Source organism: Pyricularia grisea (genome assembly GCF_004355905.1).
Source record: "Pyricularia grisea strain NI907 chromosome Unknown Pyricularia_grisea_NI907_Scaffold_2, whole genome shotgun sequence".
Taxonomy (NCBI): Eukaryota; Fungi; Ascomycota; class Sordariomycetes; order Magnaporthales; family Pyriculariaceae; genus Pyricularia; species Pyricularia grisea.
In genome coordinates, this window is record NW_022156717.1 from 3610433 (window position 1) to 3637541 (window position 27109).

The following is a 27109-nucleotide window of genomic DNA, read 5'->3' on the forward strand; positions in this document are numbered from 1 at the left end:
GTTGGAAGCCGTGCCGCCGAACTGGAGCGTAGCAAAGGAGGAGCTCAAGTCTTGAAGCTGCCACGCTGACTGGGGTCAACCCGCAGAAATGCCCCAAAAAGCTAGCGCCGACAGCAGCATACAGAGGCTGACGACACGACAGCCGGGCAAACCAGATGTACCTAACAGGTTATTTTGTTGCGGCCCGCTACTGGGATACAACACTCCCACCCTCAGACGCTTCCATCCTACTCACATCCATGTCGCCCATCCGTTTTCCGTTTCCCGGCAAGGTAGCGCACATATTTCCCCTCATCCGTCCCACCAAAACCCAGCCTTTCATGCTGTGCTAAATATTATTAGACTACTTGAGCATAATGCAGCAATGGAAGTTCGGTACGAAGTAGTCAGCCAGCTGTGCCACAACGAATACATAGGCACAGAAACGGACACGACCGGTCAGAACAGCACGATGGGTTTGCGCCGCTGTCCTTGGACAGACAGTTCAGGCCGTTGTTTGCCGCCGCGGTGATCCGAAAGCGCCATGCACTCTAATCCGCCGACGAGCCCCATCGTGATTGCTTAAAACATACGTCCTACACAAGGTACATGAAAATAACGGCCTTACCAACTGTATCGAAGTACTTTTGTTTTCATCTCATTCACACGAAACTTCCTCGGTACCTACCTACAGCTCACATACCTACAGTACAGTAAGTACAGTAAGTAGCTCTCCATATGCTTTTTCTGTCCCTCAATCGTCTGCCCTCCGACAAACGACAAATGGGAGAAAAGAAAACCCCCACCATTAGTCTGTGACGTCAGTTTTCCTTCCTGACCCACCCCAGCCCGCTACCACTCAAACATGAGCCAGTGGCAGAACAAGGATTGAGGTCCACTGACTCCCTGCTGAGGGCTCCACAACTGCCAATAATCCCGACCATCGGCGCTGTGGCTCGACATCGAGATTCTGAACGTGGCTCAAGAGGTTGCAATCGACGCAACACGCTCAAAACCAAACCAACCGATCAAACAATCTCATTTCTTGTGCTTGAGCCCAAGGGCCCGGGGTCTGTCTAATATTCCCTCACCGCCAATTGACGGTCAGCCGCCGAATCTGGAACGATCTCTCTGTCAGGTGTGATAATACCATACCTAGTACAGCTGAGTGAGGGAACGGCCTAGATGCAGAGATTGCAGCAGAGTACAGCCCGCAACAGCTCCATATTCCATATGTAAGGAGTGTATGTATGTTACAAAATATGGCTGGAATCGTGCCTGGTGTTGACACTTCTTGGCCGTTGGGTCCATTGAATTATAAACCCGACCCGAGGCACACGTTCTCTTGGAGGTCCTAGCTCCGCGATGGCGTACAGTACAACGGCAGGCTAACCCTGATCTAGACTAACGTACAGTAGACCACCCGTCGTTCCACGCAAGCCCAGGCCCGGTAAAGAGAGACTATACCTACTGTATACACCTCTCATATTCGACAATTTTACACATATCTAACTGATAGCACAATAAACGGATTCGATTTCGATAACCCACACATATTGAAAGCTCACGACTCTTGCTGCACATGCCGCTTGGAACTGAAAGGCCGAGAACCCTGAAAAATAACTGAGTCACGCTAGTTGCTACATACGCAATAGTGACGCCATCTTAACTCAGTATTCAGTCAGAGTGATATGACTGGCCCATTGCGATTGATGTCTTTCCGGACCCTGAAAAGTCTTCTACAGGGAATTAGGTTTCAAAAGACGATTGCCCTGAGCTGCTCTTCGTATCGTAGTATAGGGTCTACCCATAATATTGGTGGGACTCCAAGTCAAGATGTCCTCGGCTCAGTAAATAGTACTCGCTTGCATCCTTGGAGTACACATTCGATCATTTTGAGAATGACAAAAATTCCAAACATTGTAACGAAAGAATCTACCAGAGAGGAATGCGTACCTTTATGCTTCCTTAACAAGCTTAGCTACATTTTAACCGTCAATCACAAACCACCCGTACCCGGTACTTTTATCCGCGTCTTACCAGCATTGAGAAACGCATCCCCCGCGACGTGACGGTGCCCCGCTGCTCAGGAGAACGGATGCACGATGACATCATTACTAACAAGTCTACCACGTAGGCTTTGCCTGTTATGGCTGCGACGACACGTTCAGTATTGGAGAGGCTTCTTAGTTGGTTTATTAGGAGAAAAACAACATTCTTGCTGCTACAGTCCGAAGATGCAACCTAGACCCCAGTAGTAGGCATTTCTTCAATATGCCTTTCATGCTGCCCCACGCTAGATGCAAGCTCTTCCGATAGCATCGCCAGGGCATTTTGACGGTATCCGGCTTTGCCAAAAACGGGTTAACCGGTTCCTACCTATGTGGATATCCACCATGTAAGTAGATCTGCCTAGTGCCTACACAGATACCGGATGTTGTAAATAGGGGGTTGTCTCCCTTCTTCAGCCGAGATAAGTTTGGATGGATCAGAACTGAACAACAAACTACGTCATGTTTTATTAAACGCGGCGCATATCCTTACGATAATAAGTATATTCTAGCCTTGATTTTTGTCTTTTTTTGACTCGCCATTTCGTCGTCTCTTATCTAATTATAAGTACACGAGTCACTTTGATTCCAAGCCAAATAGGGTCGGATTGTCTTTTTTTAAAAGCACGAACAACTTATTTTGGCTATTTTAAGCGGGCGCAAGTGCCCTTGCTCCCACATGCCACGGTCATGAGCGGATCGACAGTAAGAACCGCACCGTTGGGGGTGGGAAAGGAGATCGTCTTTCGCCACTCGGCTCTTCCCGAACCCAGCCCAGACTCAGGAAGAAAACTTGTCTTTTTGTAGATCGGGGAAATTCCAAAGAATCGTATAGAACAAAGCACAGACCCTCCCCCTATTGGGACATGAAATATCTTGGGCTGCCCTGTCGATCTTGGAATAGCCAGGGGGGTTCATATGCTACCTAGGTAAGGCGAGAAGCGGTGTACGATGAAGCAGGGCGATCAGCTTAGGGAGACCTAGGCCCGATGGCATAGTACCTGGTCACGGAAACATCGTTGCTGTTCACGTCAATATATTGAGGTTCTGCGTGGTTCACGCGTTGGACCTGCACAACATCAACGCTGGTAACAACTCTCTCTTTCTGGTAGACTGTTACTATGAGGTCCAACAGTGTTGTCTGCAAACAAGACTCTGTTCTGTAGCCTCCAAACTTTCTTTGATTCTGCTCAAGTATAGCAGCAGTGGATTTTTATCTGTCTTGTCTTGAACACAAAGTGACTGCCGGTACTTCTGAAATCCGGAGCTTACTTGCTACGACGCCTGATATGTACGCCCTCTATGGAAGGTAGTTGATGTGAGCGCCACATTATTCCCATCCTCTGGTTCGCAAACATTATAATACCGCAAACCCGGAACAAAGAAAACCATTTGGTGAAAATGGGTGCTTTCAATACAATACGCAAGAATCCGCATCCAATACGTTCCACCTGCCAAATATGGGCTAGAGAAGCCTTGGCTGTCAAGTACGCAAGAGAGTTGTGCAAAGCTGCGTTGTATAGATCAAGTACAGTGTGTCGTCAAAACAAATGAAAAAAAAGTAAGAATTCACATATGAAAACTCGTAATTTTCTAAACCACAATAAGGTTGCTACCAGATTAGGTACACCGAAAATCTGACACCCCCGAAAGCTCGGAGGCGCAACAGGGCACGACGACATCGCTCTTGCCAAGGCCTACCCAAACCGCAAGATCGTCGTCCAAGACCTACCACCAGTGGCCCCCGTCTTCGGAGAACGAGTTCCCTACTGACTTGAGATCTTGCGTCTCCCTCCTGACCCACAACCTCTTTGACCCGCACCCCTTTTCCGCCGCCGACATCTATATCCTCAAGTGGATTCTGTAAGACCGGCCAGACGTTGATTCGGCAGCCATTCTCGAGGCCTTGGCTCCTGCGCTCAAGCCCGGTGCAAGGGCTGTGTTTATTGATTATGTAGCCAAGAATAACCCGAGCGAGGATTCGGTGCTACCCGCACTCCATGAGGGCCTTTGGGACGGCCTCAGATATGCGCATGGTGGCGCTCCCAAATGCAGAGTAGAGGCCAGTCAATGTGTGGAAGGAAATCTTTAAGCAGGCGGATGAAAGGTATGAGGTTAGAAATGTCAACGTCGCCCCCCTAACGTTCATGTGTGTGAAGGAGGCTACTTGGAGGGTTTGATTCATATGCTTCGAGACGTTATACTTTTAGAAATACATACTGCGCAAAGCAAAAATCAAAAATCACATCGGAGAATGATCTCGTAACATTGATTAACGCTTCATCATTCCTCATTAATGAGATATCTGTTTCATCCTCGATTGTGCCCATAGCGTCGAGCGCCGAGCATCGCCATACTCGTATTATCCTCTTACTAGAAACCAAAGTCCAATCATAGGGGAATTTGACCAAAACATGAAGACATAAAAACCAATATGCATGAGAACTAAGCCCTGGAAATCCAGGAAGACATCATTTTTCTCGTCTAAGCTTCAACCTTGAGGGGCTCAATGTTCCAGATCTCCTCGGCATACTCGTTGATGCAACGGTCACTGGTGAAGAAGCCCATGCGTGCAACGCTCGTGATGCACTTGGTGATCCAACCCTCCTGGTCACGGTACGACTCGTCGACCAGCTTGTGCGTGTCGAGGTAGCTGCTAAAATCGTCCGACACAAGGTAGTAATCGCCGTGGTCCCTGATGGCGGCAATAAGACTGCCAAAGTTCTGGGGCTCGCCAAACTTGCCGGCCTGGATGGCCTCAAAGACCTTGAGGAGCTCAGGATCGATGGCGTGGCTCTTGCCGTACGTGTGTGCATGGCGAAGATCCTCGACATCCTCAGCAAGGTTTCCGAACAAGAAGATGTTGTTCTCGCCAATCTCGCGAGTGATCTCGATCTATAGTAAAGAAAGTTTAGTGTCAGCGATGAATTCAAATGCTGATGGCAGACATTTCTTCTAAAAGCTTCAAAGGAATTTCATTACTTACGTTTGCACCGTCGCAAGTACCGATAATCAGACCACCGTTCAGAACAAACTTCATGTTGCTGGTACCAGATGCCTCAGTTCCGGCCGTGGAGATGTGTTCGCTGAGGTCATTGGCAGGGATAATCATCTCGGCCTTGCTGACGTTGTAGTCCTCGAGGAAGACAACCTTGAGCTTGTCACCAATGTCCTCGTCCTTGTTTACAACGGCACCGACACTGTTGATGAGATGGATAATCTGCTTGGCCATCCAGTAACCAGGGGCAGCCTTGCCACCAAAGATGGAAACTCTCGGCAGCTGCTTCTCTCGCTCCTCAGGGGTCATGGCCTTGAGGGCAAGGTAGCGATGGATGACACCAAAGATGTTCATCTGTTGACGCTTGTACTCGTGGATACGCTTGACTTGCACATCAAAGAGCGCATCAGGGCTGACGGTAACGCCAGTGGTGCGCTTGATGTAGTCGGCCAACCTGGCCTTGTTTGCGCGCTTGATATCCGCCCATTCCTTCCGGAACGCCTCGTCCTTCACCCACTTCTCAAGTTCATTGAGTCCAGTCAAATCTTTGAGGAAGTCGTAGCTACCGCACTTGGTGGAAATGAGCTCGGAGAGCTTAGGGTTGGCCTGGTGAAGCCACCTTCGTGGGGTTATACCGTTGGTGACGTTTGTGAACTTGTCGGGACCAAAAATCTCAACAAAGTCCCTGAAGATTGTGGTTTTGATCAAATCCGAATGGAGCTCTGCAACACCATTGACCTTGTGCGATCCAATGATGGCAAGATGCGCCATGCGAACCATCTTGGTTTGGCCCTCCTCAATGATGGAAACTCTGCTAAGGAGATCACGGTCTCCAGGGAACTGGCGCTCTACAGACTGGAGGAAGAATAGGTTAATGTCGTAGATGATCTGAAGGTGTCTTGGCAGAAGGTGCTGGATCAGGCCGACGGGCCACTTCTCCAGAGCCTCGGGGAGAACCGTGTGGTTAGTGTAGCCAAAGGTGGACTGAACAATGTTCCAGGCATCGTCCCAGTCCAGGCCCTCAAGATCGATTAGGATGCGCTGAAGCTCAACAACGGCAAGAGTAGGGTGAGTATCGTTCAGTTGAATTGCAACCTTAACAAAGCAATTCATGTTAGTTTCTTCGTGTTTTTACAAAGAGTGGGAAGATATTGCAGAAGTGACATATCATACCTGCTCAGGGAACTCCCTCCATGCCCTCTTGGACTTCTTGAAACGACGGACAATATCGTAGAGCGAGGCAGCAACCCAGAAGTATTGCTGCTTGAGACGCAGCTCCTTTCCTCTCTCTAGGTTATCGTTGGGGTAGAGAACGGCACTGATGGTCTCGGCACGCTGTTGGTCGGCGACCGAGCTCTCGTAGTCACCGCTGTTGAACTTCTGGAAGTCGAACTCGCCGCTTGCAGCCTTGCTGGACCACAGTCTCAGGTTGTTGGTGGTAGGTGTGGCATAACCGGGAATGGGCATGTCGTAAGCGATGGCGGTTACAGTCTCGCCGCCAACCCAGTTGGCGCTCGACTTGCTGCCAGTGGCATCTTGTGACTTCTCCACATGACCGTAGAATTGAATGTCAACAGTGACATCATGTCTGGGGAACTCCCACAGGTTCTGGTCAAGCCAGTAGTCTGGGACCTCGACCTGGTAGCCGTCGACGATTTCCTGCTTGAAGATACCATACCGGTATCTCAACCCGTAACCCCAGGCAGGGTAGTTGAGAGATGCAAGACTGTCCAAAAAGCAAGCAGCAAGTCGGCCAAGACCACCATTTCCAAGTGCAGCGTCGCGCTCCTCGCTAATAATGTCCTCCACGTTGAAGCCGAGCTCAGAGAGACCCTCTGGAATGCAGCAAGAAGTAAGTCAGTCATTGTTATGGGAGAGTAACCCGGGTTGCAAGACAAGGCGGCTACTGAACGGCAAATGAAACATGCAGAATTGATGAGAGGCTCACTTACGCCTGGCAACGTCCTTTAGGTTCAAGTTCAGCATGGCATTGTCCAGAGTCCTGCCCATCAGAAACTCAAGACTGAGGTAGTAGACACGCTTCTTGTCCTCAAAGGTCTGGCGCTGCTGAGTTTTGTTCCACTCCATGATGAGACGATCACGGAAAGCCAGGCCGGCGGCCGAGTATGCAGCCGACTCGTTACAGTTGAACATACTGCGGGCCAAAGTAGTCTCGACATGGCGGACAACCTCATTTTCGAACTCTTCCTTGTTCTTGAAGGGCTTCGCCTGGTGTTTGGTCCATGCCGCGCGTTGGCCCTCCGGGATGGAGGCTGAGGTAGAGAAGAGCAGAATTGTCAGCAGTCAGTTCGATGAGATGTTATTTGGGGCATATGGGACTGCAGCAGATCACATAGTGGCAGCATTCTTATAGCCTGTACATACCCTCAACGCTCTTGATCTCCTGCGCTCCGAAGCCGGTAAATGTACGCTTGTGCTTAGGCCTGGAGACTCCGGCGGGCGAAACGGAGCCAGTGATATCGACCAGCGGGGCGCCGGACGAAGGGCGCCTCTCCCGCATCGGTATACGCTGGGGCTTGTCGGTAGCCATCTTATCTTTCGCTAACGGTCGGAGATCGTGGGGGAGGAGACCTCTGTGGGTCTGGGGGTGGTGGAGCTGCTGTTGGGTCTTGAAAGCTCGTAGATGCGGCAGAGAGGAGCCAATAGCTGCATTCAATGGGCGAATATCAGATAACAGACAAGTTGAAAAGCTCCAAAGGAGATGAAATTCGGAAGCTGTTTTGACTGCAGAGAAAGAAGAGGACGGGAAGGAGCAGGACAGGCCATGGCCCTACCTATCTATGGCAGAGGCAATTGCGGGATGAACAGACCGGTGGGCGGAGGAGCTCCGGAGCTATGTTGTGAGACGAGGCACAGCTACCAGGATGGAGTGGGGTTGCGGGGTGCTAAGTGCTGATCCGACCGAACTTTAGTTGACTGATTTGATGTTGGCTGCAATCATTTCCTTGCCGTACCCCACCAGCCGAGCGTTTATGTTGGATGGATATGGAACTAATAAACATACTTGGAACAGGGTCTCGGCCTCGCCCACCTTCTTGGCCATCAAACCGAAAGTCCGACAAAAACCAGTTCAGATAGGATTGTCTAGCTGCTAATTGTCACAAGCCCATATTCGCAAGGCATCAGATTATCAACCGACCCAGCTTCTAGAGGATGCGATTCCATTTGGACAAGCGGTGAGGGCGGTGACAGCAAAACGCATGCCCCAAGTCCGTCTACTGCTCGGTACCTCCAGCTGAGGTACCTTAGCTACCTCTCATCACCAATGGCCACACACCACACATGAACAACCAGACCAATTGGAAAGGTTACGATAGAATTCGCTTTCGGGCACGACAATAAAATGGATGGCAGCAGCAATTAGACCACAACAGAAACTTCCCGGGTGTCAATGGGCTGCATACATGTCTAGACTCGAGGTTCCGTGCGGATCACTTCCGGTTCCGGAGTCTAAGCTCAAGGTCCATTTCTGCTCGAGCTCGTCTAGCTTTTTCGTTCGAAGACTGCAGTGAAACAAGAGTAACATTGAGCACCAAGTGTTTGTTATGTACCTACTTTTGCACAATTATGCACCCACCTACTTAGCACGGCACGCACCAGCAAGAGTAGGTACCTACCTACCTACGTAGGTATAAAAAAAAAATAAAAAAAAAACCATGTACCTACTGTGTACTATAGTCGGACGATGAGAGGTACCCTTTACCTTACAACGATCAACACTCGTCGTGCGATCTCTGCCCCTCGCCATCCATGGCATCATGCGATGCGGGGCTTTATCAAGACACAAGGTGATGGTTAAGTTCCACGGGATTCCTTGTGTTTGACGTAGCGGCTCTGCACAGTGACGCAAACGAATCAAATCGGAAGCTTCTCTTTGTCTCTTCTGGTTCATGGAGGGTGAGATGAGATGCTATGGCTTGGCATCATTCCTTTGGAATCAATGATTTGGCAGCTTGTCGCCTGTCTTACGGACCTTTGTTTTGTACACGGAATTTTCTTGCATTGTCTCCACTGTTTAATTATAGCCTGGTCGCATACGATGTATTTATTGTACCTAATGCACCTCTTCGGCGCGGAGTCCTCGGGAAACTGGTGGTTCACACGGAAACTTAGTACAGACTTTGTCTTTGTTGGGTGAGCTGGCTGTCCTTGCACCAAATAACAGCTCCCCCAGTCTCGTCGTTTTTGAGCAACAAAACCCGGGCACACTTGCGCAGTACGACCAGCCAGCGGGTGGAATGATGCAGCTATCTTGGCTAACTGTATCTACCTACCTACCTACCTTCGACATCACCTACCCATTTTGACCAGTACACAGCACCGGGTATTCGCAGTATGCAATTGATGGACACAATGGTGCAATTGTTTGTTCTACAATTCTCAATTGCAAGCAGACCAGATAGATTGATTTAAATTTATTCTTTCCGGTTATTTTAAACCAAACATGGAAAGCTATTTGTCGCACGATATATTTTTCTGCCTCGTCCTCAGAGGTGAGATCGCTACGTTTACAAACTAGGATACACTAGAGTCCACAGCTCTGAGAGCTTCGACCAAAGCTCAAGCTATGTTAATCAGTTACCTACCTACCTAAGCTAGTCTAGTGTCTCAATTTATCAATTGACACTCGCATTTACCTCACGGACGCCACAGCGGTACGTCTCGTCCCTTGGCAAGGAACTAGGTTACATAAGCGGTAGGCAAATATTAGGTCTCAACCTAGACTCGCTGTTCGCCAGCCAACCCCCGTAATAGCCAAGACTCAACTAGGGGCCGAGACCAGACACCTACAGTTTGGTGCCTCTTGCGTCTTTGGTTAACTTTTTTGTTCTTCCTGTCATGGCTTTGTTCACATACATAGACAAGTCGTCAGCCTGTTGCACTATCGCCAATAGGCGTTTACTCGCGAAACTTTCTTCCCAGTTGGTTTCTTCTCGCCCGTTGATCCTCCCTATGTAGCTTTTCGCCGCCATGCTGTTGGACGGAAAAGCAAGTTCAAAGGCCCGTTGACGACTTTTAGCGTCCCCTCGAAGGCCACTTACTCCGCATCGTTTAGGAAGCAACTATGATTTGCATCTCCGGCAGGGGTAACATGGCCTCACAGCTGAGCCTCACGTGAAGCATAGAATGCCAGTCATCCTTGCATATTACAGACAGATCTGGGGTAGGTTGGGTCACCACGTGTTTCTCTCTCTCTCTCTCTCTCTCTCTCTCTCTCTCTCTCTCTCTCTCTCTCTCTCTCTCTCTGTATCCAGTCTTGACGCGTGGTACATTAGTGCGGTCCAAAGCTGAACAGCGGTACTGTCGATCCAGTCCCAAGAGTGCAAGACAAATATATCCACATGAATTAGTGCAAAAAATGATGCTCATAGTAGCCGTGAACACGCTCAATTTGCAGCTACTCGATCACCGCCGCCCACCTTTCCTGGCTATCAGTAGCCTCACAATCCAGAACCTGAAGGGGAAAAGTAATAAATTGACGCAAAATATTGACCGGAGAGCCGCTTTGGCCATGATGATGAAGAAACAGAAATAATAAGTGTGAGGGAAAAGAATTCAAAGAAAGTGTGTGTAGTCATAACAGCAAAAGCCGCCCCACCATAACTCCGAGCTGATGCTAGTATAATATAAGCGCCGTGGCAAGATAGATTCAGTATGAAGTTGATCGTGGTATCAATAAAAACATAAGGTGCAAAGGTTGGGCGTATAAGGAAGGGACTAGAATAAAATGCAGGTCGGAGTTGCTGTAGATTACAGAATACCCGAGTCCTTCAGGGCATTGTTAAGTATCGTCTCTTTTACTGCCGCGAAGACAAGTCGAATGTTCGAGGTGTCGGTAGCTTGCGTAAGACTGTGTAATTGTCAAAGTCAGCAAACATCACTGCTTTGAGATCATATGCAGCACTTGGCTTTTAGAGTGGACTCACTGAGGGTATAGGTTTAGGTGAGCCCGGTTGACTTGGTTAAAACGCCACAATAAGTACTTGGCTGCCTTATTAACATCGTTGCCTCCAGAGTAATCTGGGAAATAGTTGCCGAGAGGCGATCGGCCAAGTTTCTGCTTGAAAATATCCACCTTGTTGAGGAACAAGATGATACTGGTCCTCATGAACCACCTCGAGTTCACCACGGAATCAAAAAGTAGCAAGCTTTCCATCATGCGATTCTGTATGTCAGGTATTGGGTTAGCACACGCACAAATGGGAATGCATTGGGCTGCCACAAAGCAGTCACCACACCGGTTGACCTCGAGGACTATTGCTAAACGTACTTGACTGCTTTCTTCGAGTAAAACTTGATCATATTCACTCAGAGCAACGCAAAAGATGATGGATGTCACGTTCTCGAAGCAGTGGATCCACTTCTTACGCTCACTCCTCTGGCCTCCTACATCAAACATGCTGCGGCGCACAATGAAAGTCAGTAATATGATCTCCACGTGCATATTCTGACGCGATTCTTGCTTGCTTACTGTATGCTTAATTGGCCCATCTGAAAGCGTGTCTCGTATATGCCTGTTGTTTTTGTTCTTGCCCTAAGAACATCCATCTCATTGGGCAGGTAGTCGGGAGAGACAATCCTCATAACCTCTTGGAAGAAGCTGGTTGGGGAAAGAATGCCCAATGTCAGCTTGCGAGCAAATGCGATCCTGCTGCCAACGTATTCAGGGTTTCCAGCGGAAACTTACTATTCTGCCGAGTCCATCAGGTAAAACTCGGTTTGCCTGTCCATCAACTGTTCCCTTGCAGGGTCATTCCATATTGACTGCACAGCTTGACCGACTTTGGGGTCTATCTCTGCCTGTGGTCCAGACTCGACCATGTAGTCGAGAAGATAGTCGCATAGTTCCTTGTTCCCTTCCAGCTGCGGTTCTATGTCGAATTGCCGCATGGCACTGATAACGGCTTTTGCACATTCAATTAAATTCTTGAAGACCGTCGGCCGATAGTTGTAAAGTTCGTCATCTGAGTAGCCTTTCAGATGTATAATCTTCATCTGCTTGACAATTGTGGATTTGCCACTCTCGCCAGAACCTGTAGTAGATTGTTAAAAGAAATGTTCTCCCATCGATTCCAATCGCCCGTCGGCACGAGGCGAGGTAAACTTACCAAGCAGTAGAATTTTGCATTCTCGCCTCAATCTCTTTGAATCTTCCTCGAGGTCCTTATCAATCCTTTGACTCCGTTTCTTCTGTTCCGACTCCTCAGAGCTCGCGCTCATGCAAGCGCCCATCATTAATGATGCCTGTTGGCCAGAGAACCCAATTGTATTGGGTTTCAAGGCCTGTTTCGTTGCGCCCTTAAATGCCGTGGGGCTTGGGACTGGAGGGGTTTCGCGCTGCGCTGGCAAACGTCGTTGCCCGGGCGGCTTACAATGGCCAACGCACCCAGCCTAATGGGATCCCATCGACGAGTCGTCGCGTATGTACCTTCCTGTCTATCAGAACGTAGGAGATGCAAGTCTCCCGCTGCGGTGTCTTTGTTATCGAGAGCAGGTGAGAGATATTTCGTCGTTCGATTGGCCGAGATGGGAGCGCTGCCTGCTGGAGCGATCGAATCGCACGTCGTAGAGGAATTGTCGAGATAGCACGTAGCTGGCCTGGGGCAGCAGGATTTGGGAACAAACGGCTGGCGAGCGAATGTGGCAGGCGGGTGGACACGGGTCGCTCGGGATCGCAACTTGATCGCCAACTGTGCCGGGACGTGGGGGTCAGGTAGACTTTCGCCGGCAAGACAAGACGGCAAGGCAAATAGGTCGTCGGAGTGAGGGTATTTTAGTCGGAAAAGGTTCCGGGACGGAAATTCGATGGCTCGGAGGAACAGGCGGTTACGTGAGCGGCACCAAGTCGAAGACGTCTTGGTTGGTGACAGAGTCGGTCGTGTATGTACAGCCGGTTTGCAGTAGGAATTGGATGATAAACCTGATTAATCAGTCCCGCTCGATCGGAAACAAACCCTTGAGGGGGGCGGGTGGCTGGTGGGAATTGCTGTGCCAATTTAGGAGTGTAATCGACAAGATGCGACAACCGAACAGAGAGCAAACGAGCAGTGCGACCGTGAATTGGGCGGTCTCGTTTCGAGGATAAGAAAACCAATCTACTGGGTCCCTAGACCTAAGTAGTACGGCTCGCTGCCAGAGTAGGAATGAAGAATAGATAGAACGACGGTGGATTATTAGAGCGATGCGTAGAGTTTGGGATTGGTTCGAAGTTCCTTTGCAGTGGAGGCTTGATGGTTGCAGTAGTGGCTGTATCCTTGCAACCTTGCCTTGTCCTCTGCTTGCGTCAGACAAGAACCCCAGACTGAGAAGCTCCAAAGGGCCCGAAAGTCACACCCTTGGCAGCTGATGGTCGTTGGGCAGATTGGGGCAGCTAATCATACTGTAGGTCGAGAGCTACGGTACAATTCTACCTCAATCTACTTGCATACAAGGTAGGTAGGCAACGTACTGTACTTAAATGGCAGGCCAGAAGATAAGGGCCAAGAAGTGGGTGATGAGCTCCTTGCATGAGGTGGATCTTGAAGGGGCAGTTCAGTCACCCACCCACTCACCGCAAGAACCCTGACTACCTACTCCGTACCACCTTGCCGACACCAAGCAACCTTGAATCCACCACCACCACCATTTGACCCTGACCACCTATTTTGGTTACACCCCATCCTCCCTCCCCCTCGGGAAAACTAAAGCACCGCATCAGTCTTTACAAAATTCAAAATAAACACTTTCACCAAAACTCTTGAAGGCAGTTCCGCTTTCATAAGGCTTATGTTGTGTTGATATTTTTCTCATTCTACTTCCGTCGGATCATCCTTCATCCTGGTGGTTCCATAAGATGTAGCAAGTCCCGGCTTGGCACCTTCTTGTGCTGTGCTCCCTTGCATCAAGCGCCCACTGACAGGCTTACATATGAAGAATCATGGTACCAGGCAAAAGAAAGAAGAACCTTTCTGTTGGGGAACAAAAAAATAACTCCAAACGATGTTACTCAAGGTAAAGGTTCAAGAGCATCGTCATAGATGGTTTTATTTTACATAAGATCAAAGAATGGGACTCCAATGAGTTTGAGGTTGTTATACCCAATAATCTAGGTGCCCGCCGGCAGTCCAGACCAAGCCGATAGATTTGGTAGATGACACTGCACCACACTAGATTTGCCCCCTCCTAATCCCCGTCTCGTATGTATGTATACCGTACCTAAAATGTCCTCTACCGGTAATTTTCTGTCATATTTACCATACTGCGTTAGTATGTAGTGTGCTTCAGGACAGTCGTGCTATGGCCCATCGAGATCCCAAGCTTCGGCTATAGCAAAAGTCTATCGGCAAGACTGTCGAGGGCTTGCACATGTGCATGCATGAGCTACGCGTGGCATCGCGCGCGCTAGCAGGCAACAGGGGAGATGGTTCCTCTGGAAGATGAGAAGAAAAAAAAAAGACAAAAAGGGAAAAGAAATAGACGCTTTCCCGAAGTGTCACTTACCCGTACAATATCTTGGGTACCGTAGGTATCTTGATCGAATACCTCGTCGTCTCAAGCTTTCTCGCAATATTGCATATACACGCCCTTGCGCTGGCAGTGTTGCAACCTGGAAGTGGATCTTTGTAGATTCATGCTTTCTCATCTATTGCCCTAAACTCTACCAGTACCTAACCTACAGTTGCTAAAGTAGAAAAGGCTGTACGACTGAGGGTTGTAAACAAGGGGCCGTAAGATCCGATGTCAATCCCCATGTCAGCGGGGTATCGAAAATCTGGAAATCTCTATTGCTTTTTTACTGTCCTGGGTTTTGTACCCACTCGTTCTGGAAAACTCAGTTCTTTCGTCTTGTTAATTAATCATCCTGGTCTTTCTTGGGATGGGGGGACCTCAGCTGAGCCTAGCCACTATTTACAAACTATCTCCCTGAGGATACAAAATGTTAAATTGCTTGCAATCAAACATGGGAGCCAATCCAAGTCATGTTAGATACTTTGACGCTATTCACGCGGGCACATTGAATAATGACCCGTCTTTGATCAGGTACCATGCCAAAAAAACAAAAACAAAAAAAAAGTCGGCTTCACGACCTGAAAACCTAATAACCGTATGTGCCGTCTTTGTGGAGTTCAGCTCAACAGTCAAGCACATTCAGATCGGGCCTATTTAGAAAGCCAGACTCATCCCTGGGATCGTGCACCCACGTGTGGAACCGGACCTTCTCCGAGCGGTAGAGTACGAAGCCCGATAGAGCCTCACCGGTCTAGTGTTCTTCTGCTTCTCAGCATTAATTATTTACAACACACGCCATCTGAAAACACCTTGTTCATGTCAGGCAACTATTATCGAAGTGGCAGGTAGGTGCTGATTCTCGTCATCATCATCATCACCATCACCATACCAGCGGAAACTATCTATATTGGGTTACATTACCGATATTTTTGCATTCGAAAAGCAATATTTTGATCTCCCCGTCCTACCATCCCCTGGATCAAAACAATTTAATCCGCTGACAGCCATAAGCATCTACCCAACCAGGAAGCAGGCTTTGAGCACTACTTCTAGTGGAATGAAAAGGGAAAAAGAAAAAAGGAAAAAAGAAAGCCTACAGCCCCTTAGGGCGACCTGTCCCTTGTCCACCAGGGGGTGAGCAGATCATCATTCAGCTGCTTAAATTCGAACCACACCGAAGAGCTTTCAGCTCCACATCTAACAAACGTGGTTTTTGGACCCCCGATTTTAAGGAGCCAAGAAGAAAACTTCTACATTTGGATTCCCCGTCATCCCTTGCTTTGATAAGATGCCCAAAAAAATAAAAAAAATTAAAAATAAAAAAAAGGTGCGGTTACTTTGTTTGTTGTAAGTGGTCCTAGGAGGCGCTTTAGCCGAGCGGGCCGCACCTCCGACGCTACATATTCCTATCATACCGCTTGACCGGTTACTATACATCTTATTATCTTATTGTGCGCCCAAAGCAGCCCCATAGCCTTTGCGAACAATAATAGTAACTTGGCGCAATCGAAAGAGGAGACCCGAGCAGAGCTACTCACTGACCTGATTCGAACATCATCATCCTTTGTTAACAAAGTACTTACTCACCGCCCTTCACCCCAAACTACGCACAATACACAAGCCTGCGCCCAAATTTTGCGTCAAGCATGGCGACTGGCTGGCCGCATCTCCCTTATTTGTGTGTGTGTGTGTGTGTTTTTTTTTTTTTTTTTTTTTTTTTTTTTTTTGGACGTCATCTGAATGCGGAAATCAGGTCGTCCTTTGGCGAAGTCTCACATTCGTCGAATCTACGTGACACTGCCAATGCGGGTTGCCCCCCTCTCCACAAACCCCCCCTTGTACGACGAATCTCCACTAAACATGTCAATTCGGCATTGAGAGTTGCACTGCCTGGGCACGGCTCCTCCTTCTGGAAGCAAGCCAGGAAGGAGTCGGCGTCTCTCGGCTGATGAGGTCCCCAGTATTGGCGTCGAAAAAACAAAAGTCAATAAACAAGTCTACCATAATACTACTATCTACTTCTAGCATTACTCAAGAGAGCCAAGAGACTAATCCATCCTAAACCGAAGCGAGTCCCCGGTACGATGCGAATCGGGTTCGGTATACGAATCCTACGCAGGACAGCTAAGTTGCGAAAATTTTGCAAGGTCACATATTTACCGAGCTCGGCATTATTTATCTCTCTTTTTCCGTGTCAGGTTTGTTGACTCATGATTTAATGTAGCCGTACATACGGCCCCATCTTGAAAATCAAAACGACGGGTATCGGTATGCCATCATTTCAGAACCGGAGAAGAGGTTGGCCGTACTCTTGTTTATTTGCTCGCTCTATGCTGATGTTCTAAATGCCATGCACTACAAATAATGTGTCCAAGTTGCACACAAACAAATGCGTCTCCAAAAACTCCCTGCCAATGCTAGTTTACAAGATAAAAGTGGTCTCTTGTGTCATTTCAAAAGCTGGCCTCGAATGTACCCATTCCCCTACTCACCTCCTAGCCCACGTGCCGCCTCTCGCAGCTTCTGCAGTCTCTGGTGCCTGATCACGAACAATGAAACCAGTAGGCCTAGCCCACATGCCCCCAATGTGAAAAAGTACGCAGGACGGTAGCATTCGATTCCTTCCAGGCAGGTCCTCTCGCCTCCTGGACCGACGACACTGTGTGCATCGAACGCTTGGCCGTAGAAAAAGTTGAATATCCATCCCGACAGGACCGGACTGAAAGTCATGAAACCCCAATTCTGCGACAAACCGTGGATCCCGAACGACTCGGCTACGATCGAAGGGAATACCCCAAAGGCATATCCGTATCCCAGCCCCGAGAGCGATGATATGAATAAAAGGAAGTGGGGGTTTGTGATGGTCAAAGCACAAATCTGAGCCGCGCAAAAGACAAGGGCTGAGATAACCAGACACCAGACTCTGCTGGCTTTTAGGTTCTTGACGAGGTAGTCCGATCCGACCCCTGCGTACTTTCGTCAGTTCCGTCGCAAAAACTTAGGTAGAAGCATCGCATCTTATGCGTGCGATGTTTGTTTGTTCAGCTTACCACTCAATAACCTTCCTGAGAAGCTACCAACGGAGAGGATTGAGACATGCATCTGCTGCTTGCCAATCAGAAACTCCTCGCTTACGGACTCGTCGTAGTGCTTCCATAGGGCATTTGTGTTGTGTCCAATGTTGCTGCAGCATTGTTAGCTGGATTTTCATCTAGAGAGCATGTAACGGGACTTACTTGATTGTCATAAGTCCGATTCCGGCCAATATACCCATGATTGAGAAAAGTTGCCAGAACTCTGTGTTCTTCAGCAAGGTCCAACCGCGAATATCAACTCGATGAGAGCGGTCGAGGTCTATAGCCTGAACAAGCACCTCTCCAGGCAATGAAGAAGCAGTCGACGGGCGGGACATCAAAGACGAAGTCTCATCGGCGGCTTCCTCATCGACTCGTTGAGGACCGTCCGTATCCAAATTCTTTGGGTGCGTTACCAAGTTATTATTAACATTGCCTTCTCCATCTGCGACCACTACATGGTTCTGTTCGCTACTGTTTGAGCCTATTTCTTCATCAGTATGGGCACTAGAAGTTTTGGCAACAAAACGATCGCGAGAAGAAGCAGGGGTTGTCCGCCTCAGCTCCGTAGAGTCGGTCAGTAACACACCGGGGACACTTTGATACGGGGTACCGAATTCGCCGTCGCTATCACCCGCATGGTTGTGGCGATGATGCTCCGCATGCGGATGTGGCCACACTTTCAAGAAGAAGAATCCCACAAAGGTCAGACCGATGGTCCCCACCGCTAGGACAAGCAGGAAGGCGCTCGTGTCCCCCGGGAACGCAATCTCTCCAAACATTGAGAAGAAGAAGGCGCTCAGACCAAAGGCAGCCAATGGAAACGAAGTAGCTGTACCGCGATGGTGAGGCCAGTTGAGAGCCGATGTCTTCACGGAAGCAGCAAACGCCATGCAGCCACCAAAACCTGTTAGGTAGCTGAGAATGAACAACAACGGTACGTATCCGTCACCCTGGTCAAAAGCGACTTTGAGGCCAAAGTAGCCGATACCAAGCAGAGTGGAACCTAGTAATACTGCTGGCCGTGAACCGTTGCGGTCGATGACCCAACCGATCGGGACGCCCATCGTGTACATGCCCAAGTTACCAGCTACGCCAATGAGCTCGCTCTGCGTCGTCGAAAGACGGAGCTTGTCGGCGAATTGTGGCGCCCACGCGCTGTAGACATCTATTTGTATGCAATTCACTGGTCAGCGGCGGCTATTGAAAAAGATCGTAGGTGATTTTGTCAAGGCAGTCCGCACAGTTGGTACCGCATGCTAGCGATATCGCCGTCGCGGCGATGCTCGAAATAATACGAGCCCTATGAAGGTTCGTCTCTCTCATGGCTTCTAGTTTTTCTAGGGGCCTCAAGTTGTTTCACTATCGTCGATGCTGGTGTTGTTGTGGTGTGTACGTGGAGGACTGTGGAACAGGCTGGGCTGCTAGATCATGACGTGCGCCGCAGTTCGGAACAGGGTTTCGGGGTGGAGACGATCAACGCCGACAAGCTAAAAACCGGAGTAGAGCAGATAGCACTCAGGCATCCCGAGGAAGCGGAGACAACTTTCTGTCAATAGGCGCGTGATAAGTACTTCCACGGCCGCTATCACAAGACGTCCAATGTTTTCATGGCCGCATGGTTGAGCTGGTCTGGAGTGTACCTTAGCGCGTTGTAGTGGCTGCATGGTAGGCATGGAACCTCGGGTCGTTATCTTGGATTGACGGGAGGTCCCCCGCCGGAATCGCAGTAAAGGTGGAGCTCAACAATCGTAAGTGGTCAGTGCGGGTGGGAATGGTCAACTACCGCGGCAGGTACCCAAGCCAGCCAAGGTACCGTGTCAAAAAATCTTGATAAACATCGCCCGGGAACAGAAAGAAAGGTACCCGCGCGTTCGCATGCATTCTGGCATCAAGATCCACCATTTCAGCCTCATTGCACAAAGGAAGACGCGATTGCGAAGAATTGTGCCCCGAGATTTGGTATCAGCCAAAATCAACGGCATTGATGTTGTCCTCTAGCTCAAGTTCTGGATCTAAAGTGACGAGGTGGGGATGACTTTTATACCCCTCCAATACCAAAGGCAGGTGTGGTGCAACAGCCTTTCATCCACGACAGCCCGTCACGTACCTATACCGATCGATCAGCGCACTTCAGACCGTCCGCGCATCACTGCGCGACTGAGAATCTCATAATGGCGACCCCGACGCCCATGAAGCATGCGCCCTCGCAGCAGGGTAGAACTCCTGGCGCATCGGCGCAGCAGTACGGCGCGGTCGGCACGCCCCCGGTATCGACGCCATTCTCCATGACCCAGGGCCCGCACAGCGCCGCCTTCTCGCCGCATGGGCCCAAGTCGTCGCCGTCGCACTTTAAGAGGTCGCCGGCGAACACGAACACTCTGATGGGACACACAGGCGTTGGCGGCGCGCCCGTCAACTTCGACTCGCCCAGCGCCGCCGCAGCCCTTGGAGCTCTGGGCATCGGCGGAGGGCTCGACCTGGGTCTGGATAACATCGGCGCGGGCGGCCTTGGGGATTTGGGCAGGACAGAGGATGACGACCGGCTTAAGAAGCTACAGGAGATACTCACAATGCTCAGTAAGCACAAAGGCCGGGTCAGCGAGGCTGGCCTAGAGCGGCTGGCTAAGAGCATTGGGCTCGAGACATTGTGGGAGGACGCCACCGGCGGCAACTCGCTGACAAGGACACTCGTCATTGCTGGGTCGGCCCTGGCACTCGAGATTGTCATAACAAACAACATCGTTGACCAGGTCGCACTGGCCTTCCCGGGCCTGAATGAGACCGTCACCAAACATGAGGAGCGGGCATCGCGGGTGCTGTACGACGACCTAAAGCTTGAGCCAAGGCAGAGCCCGCTGTGCAAGATGCTGGACAAGTTCGCTGCGAATCTGGAGAGGCTGGCGATGCTGGATAAGTTGAGCATGATACCGGGATTCAGCTGCCAGGAGGCCCTTGCTGGAATGCACGAGAGCCTGAACCGCCTCTACGAATGGGACCTGGAGAGGTTGCGCGCAGATCCGGCCCTGGAGGGACGCAGCGAGCACTTCAAGGAGCTGACGGCCATCTGCACGAGGAACGGCCATCCGGGGATGCATATCCAGGGCCGGGTTGGCCTGACGCTGGAGTACTGGAAGGAGAAGCATCTGGCGCCGGGGACGGCCACTGACCCGGAGGAGGCCAAGCAAATGCAAGACTACATCGACAGGACCGAACGCACCTGGGGTTTATGGGTTGGTTGCAGCGCGATGAACGTTATGGGATATCCGCCCGCACGCGTCTCCACCGAGTGGTTGTCGCCGGCTGTTGAGAAGCAAGGGGCGACGGCGGAAGAGTTGGTCCTTGGAAACGGCCCCATATTAGACTGGCAACAGCCGGCAAACACGATTCTTCCTCCAGATGCTGAAGACAAGACAGTCGATCAGATGGCAGTTGACGGCATGGATTTTCAGAGGCTACCTAACGTTATGTTCACAGTAGACTTTGACCCACCTGTCGTCATGTCCCTTATCGACTCGGACCACATCTACGCAATCGCACAGTCACAACCCATATACAGCGAGTTGAGAACTTTTGATAGCCTCCTGTTTCCCGAGCCCCTGGGTCTCAATCCGACGGAAACTAGGACGATTACGAGGGTGCGGGAGATCGAGTTATACCCCAGGGACAAGGCGGCTCACGGTGACGGGCTGCCAGTGGCGAGGCACAAGAACTCACTTTTTATCTACAAGCCCGTCTACGGTCGTCTGCTTACTTCGCTACCCTTCTCGCACCCCAGCCAGCTGATCGACATGCTGCCGCTCCTGCGGCAATATGCATTACTAACAACGTTGCTTGACAAGAGTTTTGGACCCCGCGACCCGTCTTCCCAAGCACGGGGCGGCATCGCTGCCAGTAACACAACAAACTCTGTTGACGGGAAGACAGGGACAACCCCAGCGGTGGCAGACGTGGGGAATGTTATTACAAGGACAACAACAACCCGTGACGATTACTCGAGCTTTACAAAGGACCTGCAGCACGGTCCTGGCAGTGGATCCAATGCTGGTGACGACATGGGACGCATGGACCTGGACATGGCCCCAGAGGCACCCAGCAGCAACGGCAGGACAGGTGGCGAGGACGGCAGAAGTGGCCAGGAGGGACAGGAGGGACAGAGCCACCCCGCAGTGGCAGCCATCGACGTCACGCTCACGGCGCACCCTGTGCCCCGGTTACAGGTCAATTTTCCCTTCCGCGGTATGACGGCCTCAGTCGTGTTCGACATCAGGCTCAACGGCATGGTGCATATCGTCTCAGAGAATATCCTGGACGGTGGCGACGGGAGCAGCGGAAATGAAGACGACGCTGCTGGTGGTGGCGGTACCAGCAGCGGTAACGAGGGCAGGCGCAAGCGCATGAAGCCGCAGGACCTAGGGTACGCCCTCCAGGTTTGCGAGGATCTAGACGAGTGGTGTGAATGGATACGGACTAGGTTGGGATAGGCCATGTCCGTGTGGTCTTGGGTTCTACCTAGGCATAACAGTCAGGGTTCCGGCTCTCTAGGTCCAATATAATCATCATCATTATCTTGACAATAATAATAATATTAAGTGTCAGTCAAGACGGGAAAATAATAAGGATGGCGTGCCCCACGTTCTATTTTGTTCCACGGCGAAGCCGAAAGAGGTCCCGCAGGCGGAGTGGTAATGCCCGCTATAGAGTACTGTACAGATAAGAATCATCGAAACAAAATAGAAAGAGGCGAGACGGGTTGACGGGACGATGATGAACTTGTTGACGGCTTTGCACCCCACGTAGATCGTCTCACCTTGCATGTGTTGTACCATTTTATTATCCATGTATGCACTGCCAAGAATAAGGAACCAGCAAAGAACGGAGGTAGACCTCTAAGCGGTAAAAACCTACAGTATGGGCACTAATACCAAGTATGAAGAGAAAAAAAAAAAGAAGACAGGGGGAGAGGGTGTTTGATTTCGACTGCCCATAATGCAGGGAGATTGATAATATCAGGCAGATTTGACAGGTACCAGGGACCAAGGGGTTCTACGGGATGACTTGCTTGTGCGTGGAGGAAGGCTTAGGGGGGGGAATCCACACCAAGTTTGATTATAGCCCTGTAAGACGATGCCAGAGAAGAAGGGAAATCCGATTTCTCCTTGCAACAAGAGCGTTGTGGTCGGGCCGGGCGCACTTCAAGGGCTCTTGGGATCGGGGGGGCGCATGAATTCGTCATTTCTCGAAGGGTCTGGCGCAAGCTTGTCTTGCAAGGGTACGAACGATGTGAAAGAGAAAGTGGGATTCTTTTTTGGGGAATCATGAAAGCAAACAAAGAAAAATAAATAAATAAAATAACACCTGTCTCTTCCCACAGTGTGCCATTCATTTTACAGCATTGAGTCTAAAAATTAAACCAAAAATAAGATAAACACCGACATAGCCGGGCATCGACACTACCTCGACTACCATGTACTGTACAAAGTGGACATGGGGTGCATTGACTTGCAGCAACATCCCGTTCGGTACTGAACAACGCCTCCATCGATGAAGAAGAAAAAGGCAGCCCAACGTGGAGGCGAGAAGGAGGGGCCAGACATGTTTAAACAGGATGGGAATGCGACAAGGCGATGATGGGCTTGCCCGCATTGGATGGGCTTCAAAGGTGGATATGGTCTTTTACTTCTCCTGCAAGTACAGTGGTCTTCTTTTTGGGCCTTACCCAGGTTCCCTCTGGGCCGAAAACGTACAAAGTAACATAACTGGGTGTTACGACGAGGTTGGCCCTTGATGCGGACCGACTCTGCCTTGTCTACCTACGAACCTGCTGCACACTTTGTTAGATCCACCTAGATCCTCCGAAAGGGCCCGCGGATCTTCAAGATGCGCACGCTCTTCTTTGCTGCAGCTCTTTCTCCAACCAGCTAGCCAAAGTCCAGATAGCTACCTAGCTTGTTACCTACCTAGCTAAGATGTCTGGCCGGTCGGCGGCACCAGATGAGGGCCTTTCCGCAGGTTGTAAAAGCGCGACCGGCGGGCCTCCCGGAGAGGACTAGTCCAGACTAATTAAAGTACCAAGTAAATAATAAAATTTATAATCTTAATACTCCAGACAAACAGGTAAAATAGTGGACTAGACTAGATCTGGACAGGTCTGGTATGGTTCTTAGTACGAACCTACAGAGTAGATTAACGTCTTCCCTTCCAGAGCCCAAGGATTTACGAAGTCAGACGCTTGGGATTTCTTGTCGTCAAGAAAGAGGCCCTCGTAAACATGTCAATTGTCAAAAAGTCAAACCCTGCACAAAGGGTCCTGTTTATGTGTGGGTATGACAGATGATGCCCAAATGACAGATGGAAAATACGACCCGGTGCCATGAGCTGTTGTACCATGGGTCAGGTCGGTATTGTGTTCGCTTACATTCAACACCTAATCACCTCTGATATCTCAGCAGTGGACGTTGGATTTGTCAGTGGACGAAATGTCCGAATCCGATTCTTCGTCCGCATAAGCAAGACAAGGATAGAAAAAAAAACAAAAAAAACAAAAAAGCCATCAGATCAATAAATCGAATGAATCGACCCCGATCAGCCAGAAATCAATATCGGCTCCTTTCAATGCGCCAACTCCCAGGTTATTTCCCCAAACCATGTGAGATTTAGTTCTTGAGGCGGAGAAAATGGTCTACCCTACTCTTTCTTCCGAGCCTAGGTAGAGCCTTGTAAGCCCATCATGGCATGGAAGGATCTTCTTGATTACATGCAATGCCGCGCGAAAGGAACAAAAAAAGAAAAGAAGCAAAAAAAAGAAAAAAAAAAAAGTCTAACCCGCGAATTTTGTGGGATCGGATCGCATTACGTGGCGCGCGGCAGCGAGGAAGGACTGTCAAAAAAAGATGATCACCAATGCAGCGGGAACCAGACAAGGATCACAAGCACCGGAACCAGGTGGAGCCTCTTGGGTAAGTAGTAGATTTGGGTACCGAAGCGAGATGGAGAGCGCACCGGTGGTACTGGTCCGGCATCTTTTTTGGCTTGAAGATTAACCAGACAGACGAATACGCATTGAAACGAGTAATATCGGTCTATCGATCAAAATTAAACCACCCCCAACCGAGAGGGAGAAAAGGAGAGAGAAAACAACAACAAAGCTACGAGGGAAAGAAAATAATCTATCTGATACCTTCCATCGGTTCTAGAGGCACCCCGCCGAATTCGGCAACAATGCACCGCCGCTGACACTATCGATGACCAGTCGCTACTTTTGCAAACTGTTGTTTGTTTTGTTTACTTTGTTCCATTTTCACTTGCGATGGTGAGAGGTCCCACTTTGTGTAACTGAATTGAGTTCGACCAGGAAGCCTTTCTCACCCCCGTTGCTAACCTCCTTCTCTCCACTTGGAAAACGACTTGTTCACGAAGCACTGTGACCAACCCATCTGATTTTATCATTTTTATGCCCGTGCATTACCAGGGGAGGGGATGGGATGTACGAAGTAGACGGGGAGGCAGGAGCGGGAGGGGAATTATGGCACTAACTGTACAGTTCTGCTCCTGTATGTACGTGGTAATGCGCAGCCCCCCCTGCGGCGGGTATCTACGAAGACGAAGTAATGTAAGCTGTTCGCCTCAGTTTTGAACCCAACCGAGGAGCCAACAACAAAGACCCATCCAACCCGTTGGCCCAAAATTCTCTATTACAATACACCCTAACACCTGGTCTAGTGCCATTAGCAATTAAGCGGTTTGAGAAGGGATGCTGCACAAACGAGGGGGTTGGCTATGAAAGGGGGGCTCTTCGAGGGGGAGGAGTAAAAATGTGAGGTCTAGTACTTTGATAAATCCACTGTTGTGCAGGTACTGGAGAAAGCATGCAGAAAGTCGGTCTGGTGACGTCTGGCTTATGAATATACATAATACTATGAAGGACTGACTGTATGTACCCCGTTAAAATGCTGCGCCGGATGCCACGGTTTTGCTATCCGTATTTGGAACAGGCCCCTTTTGACATGCCAGCCTAATTGATGTCAGATATCTCGTACCTTAAACCAAGAGAGGTATTTACTGTAATTACCTAGTTTGCTGCTTCGCGATCTTCGGCCGCCGCCGATCTGGTATTACTTCTTCTCTCTTGCTTTTGGTAATAACCGCGTGAAAGCGACGTTGGATAACACTGTGCGTGTAGCGGGTCAATGACACCATTCGCTGCTACACTACGAACGCTTGGTAAGTGATGCTTCCATCAGATTACTCCGTAGGCAGACTAACTAGCAAAGACTGGTACGTACCTCCTGAATATTACTTCGTAGTTACATCACACCTCATGATACGGACCTTTTTGTTTGCACACCCTCCGTCGCGCTGAGATGCGGCCCTTCCAAGCCAAGTAAAGTGGCCGTCATCGTTGGACCCTTTGCTTCAGAGTAAACTGTCTAGTGCGGTCGAGATCGACTCGACCCTGAGCCCAACCAAGCTTGAAGAAGCCCAATGCGCTTTGTCCCGCACCTAGAAACTGCGTCGGGTTTGACAAGCAAAGTAAACAATGCCATCATCTTCCTACCTACATCACCAAAAGAGATCCACACGTCATGCCGTGTCCCAACGCGAACCAAGTACAGTACGGTACAGAGAGACGGAACAGCCCCAAGTCACGAGATCAGCCAACTGTTGAAAATCTCCTGATTGGGTCGGCACCTCACGGGTCGCAGCTCTAGCGTGCTGCAGTAAGAACTTCTTTATCCAGCCCAAGGGAACCGCGGCTGAGGCCCTCATCCCATGAAACGCGCACAATTTTGGCCCCATTTTATGAAGGTCGCGTCCTGAGTCAATCCGGTGCACAGCTAGCCGGGGTGGACGAAAACAATGGCCGGGGAAGCTCTCCAGGGTGGCCGCGTGGCGCCAACTTTTTTTTTCACTACTTAGTGCGCGCGACTGAATTAGGAAATATAAACAAAAAGAAGAAAGGAAGAGCGTGGTAGTGCGATGGGGGTGAAAGAGAAAGCAACCAATCTATACGAGAATGCATGTACAATGGATTGTTGTATTATACAATTTAACTTTGTTTACAATGATTCTCTAACACTTGTTGACTTGGAATGACCAAGCCTCTGAATGTCTTTCAGTAAGACTTTGCCAGAGAAAAAGTGGTGCGAAAACTGGCACTGAACGGACCATGTCCGGCGCCACATCACTGGCTGGCAGGCCGCACCGTGCGACAATGAGACCTCGCGAAGGGAAAAAAAAATAATACAAAAAACAAAAACAAAAACAACTGAAAAGCTGGTGGGGCTGACCGTCGTTTACTTTTGGATGGGGGGCCTGCTAAAAACCCTGGTCCCTGCATTAGACGCGTCCCACAACGTGTAATCTGGCCTAATCGGGAAGTAATGTCAACAAACGCGACTTCCTTGCCAATCCCACCAATCCCTCCCCCCTCGCAAATCAGTCGCAACTGAGTTGGTCAGAGTCGCTCTTTCGGCCTCCTATCCACAAACACCAAA

At 49.8% G+C, this 27109-nt stretch overlaps 8 protein-coding genes across 8 annotated transcripts; 3 read left to right on the top strand and 5 right to left on the bottom strand.

The window, feature by feature from the left end:
- Positions 1 to 44: 44 nt before the first annotated feature.
- PgNI_03666 (uncharacterized protein) lies at positions 45 to 552 on the bottom strand (the record flags this gene model as incomplete). The annotated part of the gene is made up of 3 exons (XM_031123720.1): positions 45 to 101; positions 236 to 328; positions 451 to 552. 3 exons carry the CDS (start codon positions 550 to 552, stop codon positions 45 to 47), a joined length of 252 nt encoding a protein of 83 aa, XP_030983462.1.
- A 3028-nt stretch (positions 553 to 3580) lies between these two features.
- On the top strand, positions 3581 to 3897 carry PgNI_03667 (uncharacterized protein; the record flags this gene model as incomplete). The annotated part of the gene is made up of 2 exons (XM_031123721.1): positions 3581 to 3591; positions 3684 to 3897. 2 exons carry the CDS (start codon positions 3581 to 3583, stop codon positions 3895 to 3897), a joined length of 225 nt encoding a protein of 74 aa, XP_030983463.1.
- A 305-nt stretch (positions 3898 to 4202) lies between these two features.
- PgNI_03668 (uncharacterized protein) lies at positions 4203 to 7770 on the bottom strand. Its single transcript, XM_031123722.1, has 5 exons — positions 7414 to 7770; positions 6981 to 7301; positions 6202 to 6863; positions 5017 to 6123; positions 4203 to 4925 (listed from the first exon to the last, which is right to left on the bottom strand). The coding sequence occupies exons 1-5, from the start codon at positions 7577 to 7579 to the stop codon at positions 4515 to 4517; spliced, it is 2667 nt and encodes an 888-aa protein (XP_030983455.1). The 5' UTR covers positions 7580 to 7770; the 3' UTR covers positions 4203 to 4514.
- A 2473-nt stretch (positions 7771 to 10243) lies between these two features.
- PgNI_03669 (uncharacterized protein) lies at positions 10244 to 13310 on the bottom strand. Its single transcript, XM_031123723.1, has 6 exons — positions 12159 to 13310; positions 11738 to 12083; positions 11522 to 11650; positions 11321 to 11450; positions 10977 to 11215; positions 10244 to 10900 (listed from the first exon to the last, which is right to left on the bottom strand). The coding sequence occupies exons 1-6, from the start codon at positions 12283 to 12285 to the stop codon at positions 10801 to 10803; spliced, it is 1071 nt and encodes a 356-aa protein (XP_030983456.1). The 5' UTR covers positions 12286 to 13310; the 3' UTR covers positions 10244 to 10800.
- Positions 13311 to 16462: 3152 nt separating this feature from the next.
- PgNI_03670 (uncharacterized protein) lies at positions 16463 to 19270 on the bottom strand. Its single transcript, XM_031123724.1, has 4 exons — positions 18857 to 19270; positions 17775 to 18780; positions 17589 to 17722; positions 16463 to 17504 (listed from the first exon to the last, which is right to left on the bottom strand). Exons 1-4 carry the CDS (start codon positions 18936 to 18938, stop codon positions 17023 to 17025), a joined length of 1704 nt encoding a protein of 567 aa, XP_030984680.1. The 5' UTR covers positions 18939 to 19270; the 3' UTR covers positions 16463 to 17022.
- A 516-nt stretch (positions 19271 to 19786) lies between these two features.
- On the top strand, positions 19787 to 22380 carry PgNI_03671 (uncharacterized protein; the record flags this gene model as incomplete). The annotated part of the gene is made up of 2 exons (XM_031123725.1): positions 19787 to 22086; positions 22350 to 22380. 2 exons carry the CDS (start codon positions 19787 to 19789, stop codon positions 22378 to 22380), a joined length of 2331 nt encoding a protein of 776 aa, XP_030984679.1.
- Positions 22381 to 24164: 1784 nt separating this feature from the next.
- On the top strand, positions 24165 to 25091 carry PgNI_03672 (uncharacterized protein). Its single transcript, XM_031123726.1, has 3 exons — positions 24165 to 24571; positions 24664 to 24924; positions 25032 to 25091. Exons 1-2 carry the CDS (start codon positions 24343 to 24345, stop codon positions 24846 to 24848), a joined length of 414 nt encoding a protein of 137 aa, XP_030984682.1. The 5' UTR covers positions 24165 to 24342; the 3' UTR covers positions 24849 to 24924; positions 25032 to 25091.
- Positions 25092 to 25513: 422 nt separating this feature from the next.
- Positions 25514 to 26043, bottom strand: PgNI_03673 (uncharacterized protein). Its single transcript, XM_031123727.1, has 3 exons — positions 25944 to 26043; positions 25684 to 25782; positions 25514 to 25626 (listed from the first exon to the last, which is right to left on the bottom strand). Exons 1-3 carry the CDS (start codon positions 26009 to 26011, stop codon positions 25557 to 25559), a joined length of 237 nt encoding a protein of 78 aa, XP_030984681.1. The 5' UTR covers positions 26012 to 26043; the 3' UTR covers positions 25514 to 25556.
- Between the last annotated feature and the right edge of the window lie 1066 nt (positions 26044 to 27109).

Coding starts and splice junctions, on each gene's coding strand:
- PgNI_03668 (XM_031123722.1), bottom strand. CDS start 7,579: ATGGCTACCGACAAGCCCCAGCGTATACCGATGCGGGAGAGGCGCCCT. Junction 6,124..6,201: donor GGAGGGAGTTCCCTGAGCAG/GTATGATATGTC, acceptor TGCTTTGTTAAG/GTTGCAATTCAACTGAACGA. Junction 4,926..5,016: donor GTACTTGCGACGGTGCAAAC/GTAAGTAATGAA, acceptor TCTTTACTATAG/ATCGAGATCACTCGCGAGAT.
- PgNI_03669 (XM_031123723.1), bottom strand. CDS start 12,285: ATGATGGGCGCTTGCATGAGCGCGAGCTCTGAGGAGTCGGAACAGAAG. Junction 11,651..11,737: donor CTGATGGACTCGGCAGAATA/GTAAGTTTCCGC, acceptor TTCCCCAACCAG/CTTCTTCCAAGAGGTTATGA. Junction 11,216..11,320: donor TACTCGAAGAAAGCAGTCAA/GTACGTTTAGCA, acceptor CCTGACATACAG/AATCGCATGATGGAAAGCTT.
- PgNI_03670 (XM_031123724.1), bottom strand. CDS start 18,938: ATGAGAGAGACGAACCTTCATAGGGCTCGTATTATTTCGAGCATCGCC. Junction 18,781..18,856: donor GCTAGCATGCGGTACCAACT/GTGCGGACTGCC, acceptor GCATACAAATAG/ATGTCTACAGCGCGTGGGCG. Junction 17,505..17,588: donor CTCAGGAAGGTTATTGAGTG/GTAAGCTGAACA, acceptor GAAAGTACGCAG/GGGTCGGATCGGACTACCTC.
- PgNI_03672 (XM_031123726.1), top strand. CDS start 24,343: ATGGCATGGAAGGATCTTCTTGATTACATGCAATGCCGCGCGAAAGGA. Junction 24,572..24,663: donor AACCAGGTGGAGCCTCTTGG/GTAAGTAGTAGA, acceptor TTAACCAGACAG/ACGAATACGCATTGAAACGA.
- PgNI_03673 (XM_031123727.1), bottom strand. CDS start 26,011: ATGACGGCCACTTTACTTGGCTTGGAAGGGCCGCATCTCAGCGCGACG. Junction 25,783..25,943: donor GAGGGTGTGCAAACAAAAAG/GTCCGTATCATG, acceptor CTACACGCACAG/TGTTATCCAACGTCGCTTTC. Junction 25,627..25,683: donor ATCGCGAAGCAGCAAACTAG/GTAATTACAGTA, acceptor GACATCAATTAG/GCTGGCATGTCAAAAGGGGC.